At 46.2% G+C, this 13,142-nt stretch overlaps 1 protein-coding gene across 1 annotated transcript; it reads right to left on the reverse strand.

The window, feature by feature from the left end:
• Nucleotides 1–8,254: 8,254 nt before the first annotated feature.
• On the reverse strand, nt 8,255–12,421 carry LOC101782384 (trihelix transcription factor ASIL2). Its single transcript, XM_004961182.4, has 2 exons — nt 10,680–12,421; nt 8,255–8,592 (listed from the first exon to the last, which is right to left on the reverse strand). Exon 1 carries the CDS (start codon nt 11,728–11,730, stop codon nt 10,699–10,701), a length of 1,032 nt encoding a protein of 343 aa, XP_004961239.1. The 5' UTR covers nt 11,731–12,421; the 3' UTR covers nt 8,255–8,592; nt 10,680–10,698.
• Nucleotides 12,422–13,142: the final 721 nt, after the last annotated feature.

Consider the following 13,142-nt stretch of genomic DNA (forward strand, 5'->3'; position numbering starts at 1 on the left):
CATGCACTTAATCTGATATAGCCTCACAATAAAAGATATTTGGGTAGCTCCCTTGCAACTTGGGTATAGTTCTTTCCTAGCTTCTTCCATTAAGTTGAAAATTTTTCTTGCTGGCTCATTTGGCTCCTCGATATTACCACCTCTAATTTCACCATGTATGGCACCACTAATTAGCGATGAAAGCAGTTTAGTGGATGAGATGTCATCATCATGATCACCTTCTTCACCTTCACAAACGTCCCGATCATCATCATCCACAACAATACGTTTAGCAGATCTACCAGTATGATGCTATTTTTTTAATACGGATCAAACCCTCTGGTATTCAAGTGCAACCCAACAACTTCTTTATTTTGATATGCCATGCGACGACATCCTCTACATGGACAGGGCGCAGTCTGTCCTGGAAAGGTGCCATCAAAGGTATCTTCAATGAATTTAGCAACTCCATTTTGCCACGCAACATCTGTATGTGACAATTCCATCCAACTACGATCCTCATGATCATGTGCCATATTGCAAAAAACCCAACTAATAATTTAAGCACAGGTTTGTACTACTATACAACTCCAGAATAACCTGCATAAAATATAGGTTCCTCCATCAGTATTATTACTATCAACAAGTATTATAAAAACTGAATGAATATACATACTAATTGAAAAACTCAAGTTTATCAGCATGCACATTAATTGTGATAGGTCTGGATCGATTTTATACCTTGCATTGAGAGGATGGAATCGGACAACGCCCGTGTCATCCTACGTCGAGAGATCGTAGAGGACTAACAAGGGGAGTCTTCCTTGGCACTCGACAACTCGCGCGCTAGGGAAGATGACGGCAGGCGGCGATCGCGCGACGAAGGCAGCATCACACGAAGAAGGGGAGGAGTCGTCCGAAGAAGGAGGGGAGGCGATGAGATCGTGGAGAACTAACAAGGGGACGCTTCCTTGGTACTCGGCAACTCGCGCGCTAGGGAAGACGACGGCACGCGGCGATCGCGCGACGAAGGCAGCATCACGCGAAGAACGTGAGGAGTCGTGCGAAGGAGGAGGGGAGGCGACGCTAGGAGATCGATCAGGATTAGGCCTCTCAGCAAGTGAAAGAAAGGCCTGCCATATGTGTGGGCCAAAATAAAAGCCCATCAATATAACCAAGTTGGCGGCACCCACAAACTCATCTATTGCAACCATGCGTTCCCCTACATTGCAACGACTATATATTATTGCAATAGCACCTTCTGTCTAGCAACGATTCGAGTGTTTGTTGTTATAACCAAGATTTCTTTTGCAACAATACCATTTTTGTTGCTATATCTAATACTAGTTGCAATGATTCATATTAGCGTTGCACTATCTAAGACTCATTTGCAACATTTTCTATTTTCGTTGCTATAACCAAGATTTCTTTTGCAACAACACCATTTTCGTTGTAATAACCAAGATTTCTTTTGCAACAACACTATGTTCGTTGCTATATCTAAGACTCTTTTCCAACGCATGATAGTACTTATCACAACGTGTTATAATCGTTGCAATATGGACAACTATTGCCACCACTATAAAATAGCGTGGCAATAACGTCGCCACAATTACAACCAACATATATTCATTGCGATATAGCGTACCTATTGCAACCATTAAAATTGTAATCGCAACGCTACAAAAATGGTGGCAATATGGCACCCAATTACAACCAATAAGGACTATTGTCGTAATAACCCCTATGTATTGCAACGAACATCGTCTGTTGCAAAAAAAACCATGGCATTAGTGACAAAACCTTGTAGTGTAAGAAGTGGAATTAAAGGAAATGAGAAATGATGTTGATGTTGTTATCTAATCAATTGTTTTTACACACTGAAAAGTTTTGAAAATGTTGCTCACTTAGAATGGTTAGCTCAACTTTAATTTGGATGCTAAAACTTGAAAGTAAGAATCCACTCTTAGTTTCTTTTTGGCAAAACAAACCCCTCAGCTAAAAGCCTTTCATAATAGGAGTCGGCTAAGTATATACCATAGTCGGGTAAGTCTTGCTGAGTATTAGTATACTCAGCCTTGCCTTGTTCTTTACTTTCAGGTACTAGTGAAGAAATGATAGAATTGGTTGCTGGTCAACCTTAAGACGGTCGTCCGTCCTTTACTTGAAGGTTGGTCGGCTGAGTGGTCTCCGGCCTCGCCTTGAGGTGGTCGCGTGTTGGATGACATGTTGGCGGGCTACTTATGTCATCATGTATCTTTATTCGTGCTTTATTGTTTAGACTTCCTAATGAGGACATCCCTAGCATCCACTCTTCTCCACCTCCTAATGAAATTGTATCTGATATACTGGGTCCAATTACAAGGCGCAGAACCAAACAATTGGAGAAGGAAATGCATTCTCAAATGAACGCTAACCTTGTGTTAAATAATCAGATTATTTTGAATGAGCCTATGCTTTTGAGTACTTGTTTTAATGTTCTTAGGAATGATGGAGTGCACAAATGGGCATGGGATGATGTGGTTTCTGCCCTCCAAATATATGGACTAAGGAGCCTGGACGTGCATAGAGAGGATGGACCATTCAGCTACCATGCAGATCAGTCGTGGATGTGCAAACCAAATAAATTCATGAGTTAGGAAACCAATCACCAACCAGGTTGCTGTTCACACATGTACAAGCATGCAGAAGAATACCAACCATCCAAAGAGTTCCATTAGGCCAGGCTATTAATAGAAGGAGAGTTACGACTTCCCACTGCATGTTCTCATTTATTTTATCCAACTAAAAACTCCACTAGTGCTATATATATCCATGTAATAGATACAAGGGCATCTTTTTGACTGCCACTTTAGAAATACAAACTCTTTGAGTTCTTCTTTCAACGTGAGTCTTGAGAGGCTTGCAAACTTGTTCTTTCGATTTCTGAGGAAGTTGTAGAACGCCGAACTGCGGTTCATCCAGTTTGTGCCTTCACGTCTACACGACATGATTGCGTGGGCTATTTCGTCGGTACGTGGAAGGGTGATTGTCTCGGCAGTTCATCATGTGTGTAGACTCGTGGTGCACTACTTGTTCACCAGGTCACCAGATTAACTACTAAGAGGATGGTTAGCACACTTGAGCTGGTTTAATTTGGGAGTTTCTACCACAGAGGTCTGCCATGTTCGAGGAGGAGGTACTTGTCCTTACCAACATGACCGATACTGTGAACAATGTGGCAGCTGCACTGAGGGAGACTGGGTCTGAGCAGGTGCACCCTAACCTCTACAATATTGTGATACTGACCCCTGGCTTCTCTGAGGAGGCCCTCATTGTTGCTTTTAGCCATCTCTTGGACAACAAGTCCCAGGGCAATGCATTTGTCAAGATGGGCGATAGCCACCGCACCCTCTGGCTTAGGACCTGGCTGGACAAGCACTACTACTGACCATGTGGTAGGTGCTGGTGCCTTCTAGCTCAGGGAAAACAGTTGAGCATGTCTTCATCCCTGACCACTCCCTTATTTTGCACAGATCTCTATATACGTAGGTCTGACCTGTTAGGTGTAGCCTCACTTGCACCTAGTCTTTTGTGGTGGGTTTTGGTTTCACATGGGGGTGGCTAATTACTGATTAAGTTTTATGGCAGCATGGCAAGGTTAAGACATTGGTACTAGCTATGTGCTAAGAAACTGCATAGTATGTAAGTATTGTAATATGATGGATCTAGTACTGCTATATGCCTATGATGCTTGTGATGTGATGCCATGTATGCCTGTTTACATTACATCCTAGTTTGCTTTACTTAAGTATTTTTCCATGTGGACATGTTGTTGTTCTGCTGCTGTTCTTTACCTCTTTATTTGCCATGTTGATGTGTTCCTCCCGTTCTTTATTTTGGTATTTAACTTGTGATCATGTTCCTGTTGCTAATGGTTTTGCTATTTAACTTATGATCATTTTCATGTTGCTAATGGTTTTGTTATTTAACTTGTGATCATGTTCCTGTTGCTAATGGTTTTGCTATTTAACTTGTTACCTTATTCCTGTTGCTAATGGTTTTGCTATTTAACTTGTTACCTTGTTGCTTTTGTTGATTATGTTGAGTTCCTGTCTTTTGGCCTGTGATGATTACCCTTGGGTAAGACAATGATGAAGTGGCACCTATCTTCTGGTTCTTATATATGTTGTTCTTTGTTTGGTATCTTTTCAACTTAATTGCCTCTGTTCTACTCTCTTTCTGCTCTTCTGCTGCCACTTTTGAGTCCACATGTCTATATGGATAGTTGGAGATTTTAGTAGTAATTTGAGGCCCAACATACATGTTTTCATGCCTGTGATGCACTTGTACTGAGGCATTCATGTTGGGTGCTGTGAAATTGTGTTTGCATGTTTGGGGATGATGAGGTTAGGGTTGCTCAAACCTATCACATTCCTCTTCTGACCTTTTGGTTTTTGTTATCGAATTGCAGTTGGTACAAAACAAGTGTTTGAGGCACGAGGAGATAAAGGTGATGCATCTAATTTCCATATAGTGAGGTCTCTGTGTAGGTTTTATTTTGATTTCCATGTATCACTTATGTATGTGGATGATGAAAGGGTTGCGAGTTCTGAGCTTGGATTGTATTCCCCAAGCTCGATGTGGACCTAGGTTAAGTTGTTGTATGGTGACTTGATTAACATCCACTCGAGCTTGGCGAGTATGACTTATAAGTAGCACACAAGCAACCCTCTCTGACGCCTTATGTGATTTCAAGTGGCGATGATGTAAAGGTGGTGCATGCATGCCGCAAGATGCTGCCTACATATTGAGGCAAACAAGGCATATCTTGCCTTGATTGCCTCACTATTAGGCAGCTCCTTGGCGCATGCATCCTGAGCTAAGCCTAAATAAGAACCCACTTATTTATTATGTTGTTGCCTTGTTGATTTGCTTTACAGTTATATTATTTCTGTGGACGGCATGATGATGATGACAATGCTCACACTGGCTACCAAATGCACCCCTTAGGACCCTAGCAGGTGTTAGCTCCTAGTGATACAGTCAGGGTTCCTCTGACTGCCTCACTAGGAGGCAACTCCTACCTCTATCCTATCCTATTTGTTAGGCAAGTACTACACTTCTGAACCATGCATCATTTTTTAGCCAATGATGAATAACCAAATGAGTTATGTATGAGGATTTTGTTCAGTTTACCTGATTTTCCTAACTTGAGTTTATTTCTGTTGCCCATGCTGATGCTTTTACTTGCTGTCAAGGAGGCTTGGAGACGTTGCTTGCTGCTAAGGCACATGGAAACCTTCTCTAGTTACTTATTCATAAGCTGAGCCATTTTGAAGTGATGGTGACTTGGTTTTCATGCACTTTTGATAACTTGGTTGCAATTTTTTTTGCTAAATCTTAACCCATTACTTGTTAACATTGGAGATTAATGGCTTGGTGGATATTCTTTGATCTCAAATTTGCTGTCATTGTGGTTCTGCTTGCTCTCTTCATCAATGTCGGCATTTGCAAGTGATTATTGCTCTCTGTACCATGTTCCTGCTTGGTTTTACTTCAACTCTCATGCAAGGAAGCCCCTAATTACATTAACTAGGTTGCTAATTACATTGTCAACTCGATGTAATTTTGTTCCGCTATAAATTTTGCTCGCAAGTGTGCTGTTGACCTCCCTAATTGCTTGTTTATTAAGTCAGTTTCATTCAAAATCCTTTGATCTATGCATTTCTAGGCGCTTGGGCAGGGGTAACCTTCACCAGCGTTTGCGCGTGGTGAAGGCAACTCTCCCCTGTGCAGGCTACCAAACGCCATTTTTTTATGGCAGTTTGGGTTAGTTAAGGAGGCCCGCTGCCGACCCACCCTACCAAACACCCTCCCAGCCCAGCTAGCACCATGGGGTGCAGATTTGCCAATCAACATCTCTGCACCCCATGGGCCTAGCCCGTCTGGCTGGAGCCTGGCTCACGGGCCCGGCTGAGGCAGCCCAGGCTACCAAACGCGCCTTGGTCGAACATGGACCAAGGCCCAATGCCCTCGGTGGGCTTGACGGTCTATCACCCTATATAGCTTCCAGGCGTCCAGATTCGTGCTCACCGTTTCATTATCTGCACCTAGAGGCTATTAGCAGATCTTAGGCAATCCCAACCCATGATGTCTATGGATAGTGTCGAGAGGAGAGAGATCAATAAATGTATATGTTGACATCACCTCCCCATTGCATGATTTCTATAGCAGTTTCTATGGGTAAGAACATTTAGGCCCCGTTTTGGCGGGGCTCCTGGAGCGGCTCCTCGAGCAGCTTCTCCCAAAGCCCTGCCAAAGGGTGCGGGACACCCGAAAGGACTCCAGCTCCGGCGGCGGAGCCCCGCGAATCCTGCTCTCAGGAGCCATTTCGGGGAGGCGGAGCCAAAAAAAAAAAGGGCTCTCGCAGCTCCACCTCCTCGTTTCCCACCCTTGCCCTCGGGGGAGGTCCCGTAGGCAAGCGGACGCGCCTCCGGGCGGGCAGCGGTCGACGGCGACGGGCGAGCGGCGGCCGACGGCAACGGCGGGGGCGAAGACGAGCGGGAGGTGGCCGACGGCGACGGCGGGAGGCGGACAATGGCGACGGCCGGGAGGCGGGGGCGGAGACGACCAGGGGACCGGGAGCTGGGCGGTGGGGGAGAATGGATAGGGAAGGGGGGAGAAGAATGGGAGGCTGGCGGTGGGAGGTTGAAGGAAGGAAATAGCAATAGGAAAAGGAAATGTGAAGAGAAAAGAAGAAAAATAAATAGGAAGAAAAGAAAAGAAAGGAAAGGAAAAGGATATTATGGGTATTTCATCTTATCTAACTATTTTAAACTACACGGAAGAACCGTTTTGCCAAATGATTTTTTAAAAAGGATTCAAGTTGAATCGGAGAAGCCACTCCACTGGAGGAGCTGAAGCTGTTTCCAGAGGAGACCTACCAAACTGGGCTTTAATAGCTCTTTGCATGCAACTTTAACAGCTGAGGATCAGTTGCGGCAAGCTAGGCAAGCGACATCCGTGTGGTCTCCTTTGGCCAAAACAAACAAAAATAGATGGCTTGTTGCCGAGGGCTCAAAATGGTAGTCTCATGACATGAGTAGTTCAACAAAATAAAGAAACATAAGTAGAATAATTAAGGTGGTCTCGTGATATTTAAAGGTAAAGTTTCAATAGTAGACAGGAACAATTCATCCATCCAACAGCAGTACAGGAGCAGTTCATCCATCCAGTTTCACAGCAAAACCAAAATGGCAGGCCCCAATCTGCAAAAAGAAAACAAAAGATATGTGAATGTAAAAATAAGGTAGAAGCTTCATATTAAGAAAAATCTAGGATAGCAAGTTAGAAATTCATTGTAGAAAGCATAGGAATTCCAAGTCTTTAGCATAGAACTGTACTAATCGAAAACAAACCACAATATCCAAATCGTGGTATTTTTAGTATCCAAATGACCGGATTTTACACAGCCAACTAGTATCTAATTTTCTGGCATCCAATTCACATTAAAAGGCATAGGAATTCCAAAAGCATACGAATTTCAGAAAACAAATATAACTAAGAAACACACTAGCTGGACATGCATCAGGCACCGTACCATCTAGACCTGCCAGGAGAGGATCCTGGCAGCCACCATGTACCTGCGGGCACCGCGACTTCAGGGGTATTTGGATACTAGGTGTTAAACTCTATCAGTGTCACATCGGATGTTCGGATGCTAATTAGGAGGACTAAATATGAACTAATTATAAAATTAATTGCAGAACCCTGTGCTAATTCGCGAGACGAATCTATTAAGCCTAATTAGTCAATGATGAATCTACAGTAACCATTTGCTAATGATGGATTAATTAGGCTTAATAGATTCGTCTCGCGAATTAGACTCCATCTGTGCAATTAGTTTTGTAATTAGCCTATATTTAATACTTCTAATTAGCATCAAATATCCGATGTGACAGGTGCTAAATTTTAATTTTATAATTAGACTATATTTAATACTTCTAATTAGTATCCAAACAACCGATGTGACATATCCTAAAGTTTAGGAGGTATTTCCCAAACACCCCCTTAAACTAGAGGTATTTCCCAAACACCCCCTTAATGTATCGTACCAGGTCTAGAAGCTGCAACTGCAAGCGTCAATCGTGCATTCACAGTTTCACACACGAAATGTGCCATACAAGCTCTAGCAGCTGCAACTGCAAGCGGGTTTAATGCCATTCGCGGCTTACATGAGAACAGGCAAGAACCTCTCGTACCTCAAGTGCGGGAAACCTGAGACCAGCATACGAACAGCAAAACAAATAATTACAATTTGCTACGAATGGCATGTTTCCAGTTCCAGACGTGAATAGGAAATGACTTCGACACCATTTTCATTCACCATATTTTTGGAGACAAGGTCAGACACTCTGAGCTACATCGTCAATTAAACAATCAGGTAAAGAGCCGGGAAAAACACCGCCAACATAGCTTTACACTAAGAATTTCTAGTCCTCAATTAACCTTCATATACTAAATTACAAACTGAATGAACCTCAGAAGAACTGCTCGGACTAAATAATACCCCAACGACAATATTGTTCGCTACCAAGGGGCCCTTCACTGCAGAGAACGCCATCCCATGATCTGCAGAAAGAGAATTTAGTTAGTAAGGTATCAATACATCACTAAGAGAAAAGTACTAATAAAATCACAATTTTGAGGCATATTTTTCTTCGACAAATGCTAAATAACATGTCACATAACTTGCTTTTCTTATGAAAGAGAAGATAACTATTTAGAAGGCAAGTTTCACTTGTAGTTTTAAAAGAGCAAGCAATAAATCATTGTTCTTCAGAGCCTCATTAGTTAAGGACTAATCAGCCTTCACAACCTCTAATCGGTTTGTGATATCGTTCTTGTTCTCAATTATAGAGGCGTCCAAATGTGAAATGTCTGACAGTCCGATTCACAATTTACTTTACCTATGGCTTAGTGGCTTATTGAGCTTCAAGTTGTATATAGAGAAGGTGGGTTCAAGAGACAAGTTTTAATAGTGATTGCACAAGCACTTCAACCGAAAGATAGCCAGGACTAGGGCACAGAAAATAAACCTGGACCTCAGACCCTGATATGTGTTAGACAATATCCAGGCCTACAAAGCAGGGATCCAAATTCAACTAGTATGGATATTTCCTGGTAAATACACGGTACTTCGGTTTGTTTTAGCTAGCCTGAACTCTCCTTAAGGTTATATGCTGTCAGAAGCTTTAACTTTATTAAATTTCAAAGAACAGTAACACGTGGTTTTCATAGGTATTAGACAAGTATCGGACACTAATCTGTTGCCTGATAACAGCAAAAAGCATCCAGACAGAATGGTTTGCTAAGGACCTGGGAAATAATACCCCCATGAGTTAGCCTGAATTTTCGTTACAAGATCAACAACTGAAAAGTTACAAGCTCCTCTTACTGTAAACAAACATCTTATGGCACAAAACACTAGTACAAGTGGAACCTGTGGGTAACACATTGCACAAATTGCGACAAGACCAGATTCCAAATTTTTCACGCAGCAGAGTTCGATTCATAAACACCAGAAATACAGCAGTAAAATAATATGGATCAAAGAATACTCTGGTCAAATAAGAAAACCAAAATAATCTTAACAGATCACCAGTATACCTCATCCACGAATCTCGTACCAAGCATGGTGGAAGCCTCTTAAAATCTACCTTTTAATGCACATTAGGAATGAGAGATCAAATACTAAGCTGCAAGCATGGCTTGTGCCCAAACTTGACACTGAATACTTGTCAAACTCAGCTCAACTAGGAATCTAGGATCAACTACATGTAAACAACTAATCCCTCCGTTTCACATTGTAGGTCGTTTTGGCTTTTCTAGGATCATAGATATTATTATGCATCTAGACATACACTACATATAAATGCATAGCAAAAACTATGCACCTAGAAAAGTCAAAACAACCTGCAATTTGGGATGGAGGGAGTACCTCCATTCTCTTGAGCTTTGAATATCAACACCCCTCTCAAACATACAATTTTAGCTTTCCTAACTATATATTAGCAAAAAAATCATAATAAATACAATAGTATAGAATTACATTAAAAAATAAACATAAATTACCTTGCCGGCTGAATCTGCTACTGTGATTTTCACTCACAAATCTAAATTAGTTTACACATACCAGAGAACAAGTTTGAAAAGGCTATCAGCATGCATTCTAGGAAAACAAAAGGAGGCCATAACACACACCCTCCCTACACAGCTGAGCGTGAGCTACCAAAACCAACTGAAGTGTTTGAATTTAACTTCAGCTCAAATCATTCACAGTATACTAAGGAAGGAGAGGCAACAGTACAAAATTCTCCAGCACAAACTGGACTGCTGAAGGTGCCGAAGATTTTTCACTCTCCAGAGATGCTGAAGGTTGTTTACTTTTTGGCAAACTATCGCTCATAAACAGACCCTCTAATACACAAGATCATGAGTTAGTTTCTCTGTTAAGAAAACACACATGAGATATCACTACATTCTCATTACTGTTAGCATCCACAAAGTATCCCTTTAATAAAACATAATGACCTCATCAGTAACTAAAGCATTGGCATATCTACTTTAGGATTACAATGTTATAAACTTGTAATTCGAATAACGAAATAAATGAACAACATTCTATGGTGATGCTAATCTAAAGTTTGGACTTATACCTGAACGCTTCCCCCAACATCAGAGGAGGGTGGAGGTGGAGACAAAAGGCAGCGAAGCAACAGTGGCAACCAACTCCATTGCACCAGCACCATCAGTTGTACCCACTTTAGTCTTCTTAGGGCGCTTTGCCCTAGCAAGCTTCACATGGGCCTCGACGAAATTCTCCATGCGCTTCACCTCTAGCTGCTTCAGGAATTCGATTCGCTGCCGCTCCATCTGCAATGCATGCTTTTGCTTAGCACTCTCCACACGCTCGTACATCTCCGCAAAAGCCTCGATCGCCCTTGCTAGCTCCTTGCAACCTTTGTCACCACCACTGCCAGCCTCATCTCTGCTGCGCTTCTTGTTATTGCCAGAGAGTGATGACACCGAGTGCGACGGCGACCGCTGTGAATTGTGATTATTGTTACCACCCACATCATCAGAGTCCTCCGAATCAGACACAGGTGCGGCTGCAGCTGCAGCTTCCTTCTGGATCAGAGCAGCAGCAGGAAGCGGAGACCTACGGTGGTGGTAGTTGGGCAGCGGCAAAGCCATAGGCGGAGGCGGGGATGGTGAAGGCGATGCGTGGTTCCTCACGGCCGGGGGATGCAAGGGCATGGGCATGGCGAATTGAGTAGCCGGCGACGACGAAGGGGGCCTCTTCGAGGCGGAGGCGCTGAGGGTGGGGCCGACGAGGCGGTCGAGCTCATGGAAGAAGGACCAGCCGGACGGCGCGTTGCGGGCTCGCTCGGCCTTGTACTTCTTCTTGAGGGTGTCGACGCGGTTCTTGCACTGCACGTCGGTGCGCGGCGGGCGGCGGCGCGCGGAGGCTCCCCGGCGCGAGTTGACGGCGTCGGCCACCTCCTGCCACTGCTTCTGGCGCAGGTTGCCGCGGTTGAGCTCGACGTAGCGGCTGCCCCAGGCGGAGACGAGCGCGGCCGTCTCGCCGTCGCTCCAGCAGTCCTCCCTGTAGGGCAGGTTGGGGTTGGGCGGCGGCAGCTTGCCCCCTCCTCCGCCCGCCGCCGCCGCCGCCGCCGCCGCGGCCATCGCCATCTCCCTCACCTCCATCCCCTCCTCCGGCGGCGCCCGGAATCAGATCTCGCACCGAACCCTAGCCCGGGGAGACGACGAGCACGGAAGTCGTGGTGGTGGCGTGAATTGGGGGGAGGTGCGGTGAGGGCGAGGCGGGTGGAATAAAAGGACACGGCGAGGGAGGGGTGGGGCGCCGGCCGAGGCCGGCACGGCACGGCACGCGCGTCGCACGTGACGACGCGGTGGGGCGACCTGGCCTGACCGGCGGGCGGGGGCTGGCACTGGCATCGTGGTGACCGGATCGGAGACGTGCCGCCCGCCGTTGGATGCGTTTGACCGGGTTACCGGCGAAAGCGAGGCCGGTGGGTTTTGGGTTCGGAGACGGGGTGGGTGGGGACCGAGGGGGGGAGAGGCGCGGGCGGCCAGAGCAGCGTCGTAGCGCAGCCGGGCGAGGAGGCGAGGCGATAGCCCACCGGGGTCCGGAGACCCGACGGCACGCGGTGGCGGCGGGAAATTACTGGCGTGCCCCCCTGGGGGTGGCGGGCGGCAGGGGCAGGGCGGGGAATTCGCGCGGCCTCGGGGCACGGGGAGCCGCGCGGACGCGGGCGTGTCAGGTGGGGGGCGTGGGATCGCGGGTGACTGCTGAGGTGGTCGCCGTTGGTCGGCTTGCGCCGAAAGAGGAGGAGGAGAGAGAGGGAAGGAGGAGTCGGGTGGGAGCCTGGGAGAGGCGCTCTCAGACTCAGAGAAGGGAGGCGGAGAGAGAAGACAACCACTTTGCTTCGGCTCGGCGTGCTCGCGGATCGCGGCGCGGGGTGGGTGACAGGGCTGCTGGGCGGGGCCCGCGTGCGGGGAGGCGGGCAATTATTGTCGTCTCTGTTGGGTGGTGGCGACCTTTGCCCGGCAAAGAGGACGGCACGGCGCGGCGCGGCGCGGCAGATGGCGCTTGCCGGCGAAGGCCTCGGCCGGACATGGACATGGGGTTCTCGATGCGGCTAATCATCGGCGCGGCGGGCGCGGCGCGTCAACTTCGTCCGTCCACGGGATTTAGGATTAGTGCATCATTTTTCACCTTTTTATCTCCCCTGGCAGCATCGTCGTCAGAATTTGTTTGGAGCATTTGTTCAAGTGAAGAAATGGTATCACCTGATCACCGTGATACATGAACGGGGTAGCCTTGGCGAATTTCACGGCGATTCAAAAAAAAACCTGTACGGAGTACATCCATCAATCCATGGTCCACCAGAAGCCGTCGTTGCTTGGCATGGCCGTGAACCGACGGGCGCCGGCACCTCTCGCACGGTCAGTCGGTCACGCCTCTGCCACCCTCTTTTGCTGCCGCCGGTCACCTCACCGTGTGTCCACCGCGGTCCCTTTTGAACCTGAAGCAAGATATTTCGGCGAACCGGTCCCCTAAACCTCGCTTTGTCATCACCGGAATCGATCGATGA

Source organism: Setaria italica, chromosome III, assembly GCF_000263155.2.
Source record: "Setaria italica strain Yugu1 chromosome III, Setaria_italica_v2.0, whole genome shotgun sequence".
NCBI classification, from domain to species: Eukaryota; Viridiplantae; Streptophyta; class Magnoliopsida; order Poales; family Poaceae; genus Setaria; species Setaria italica.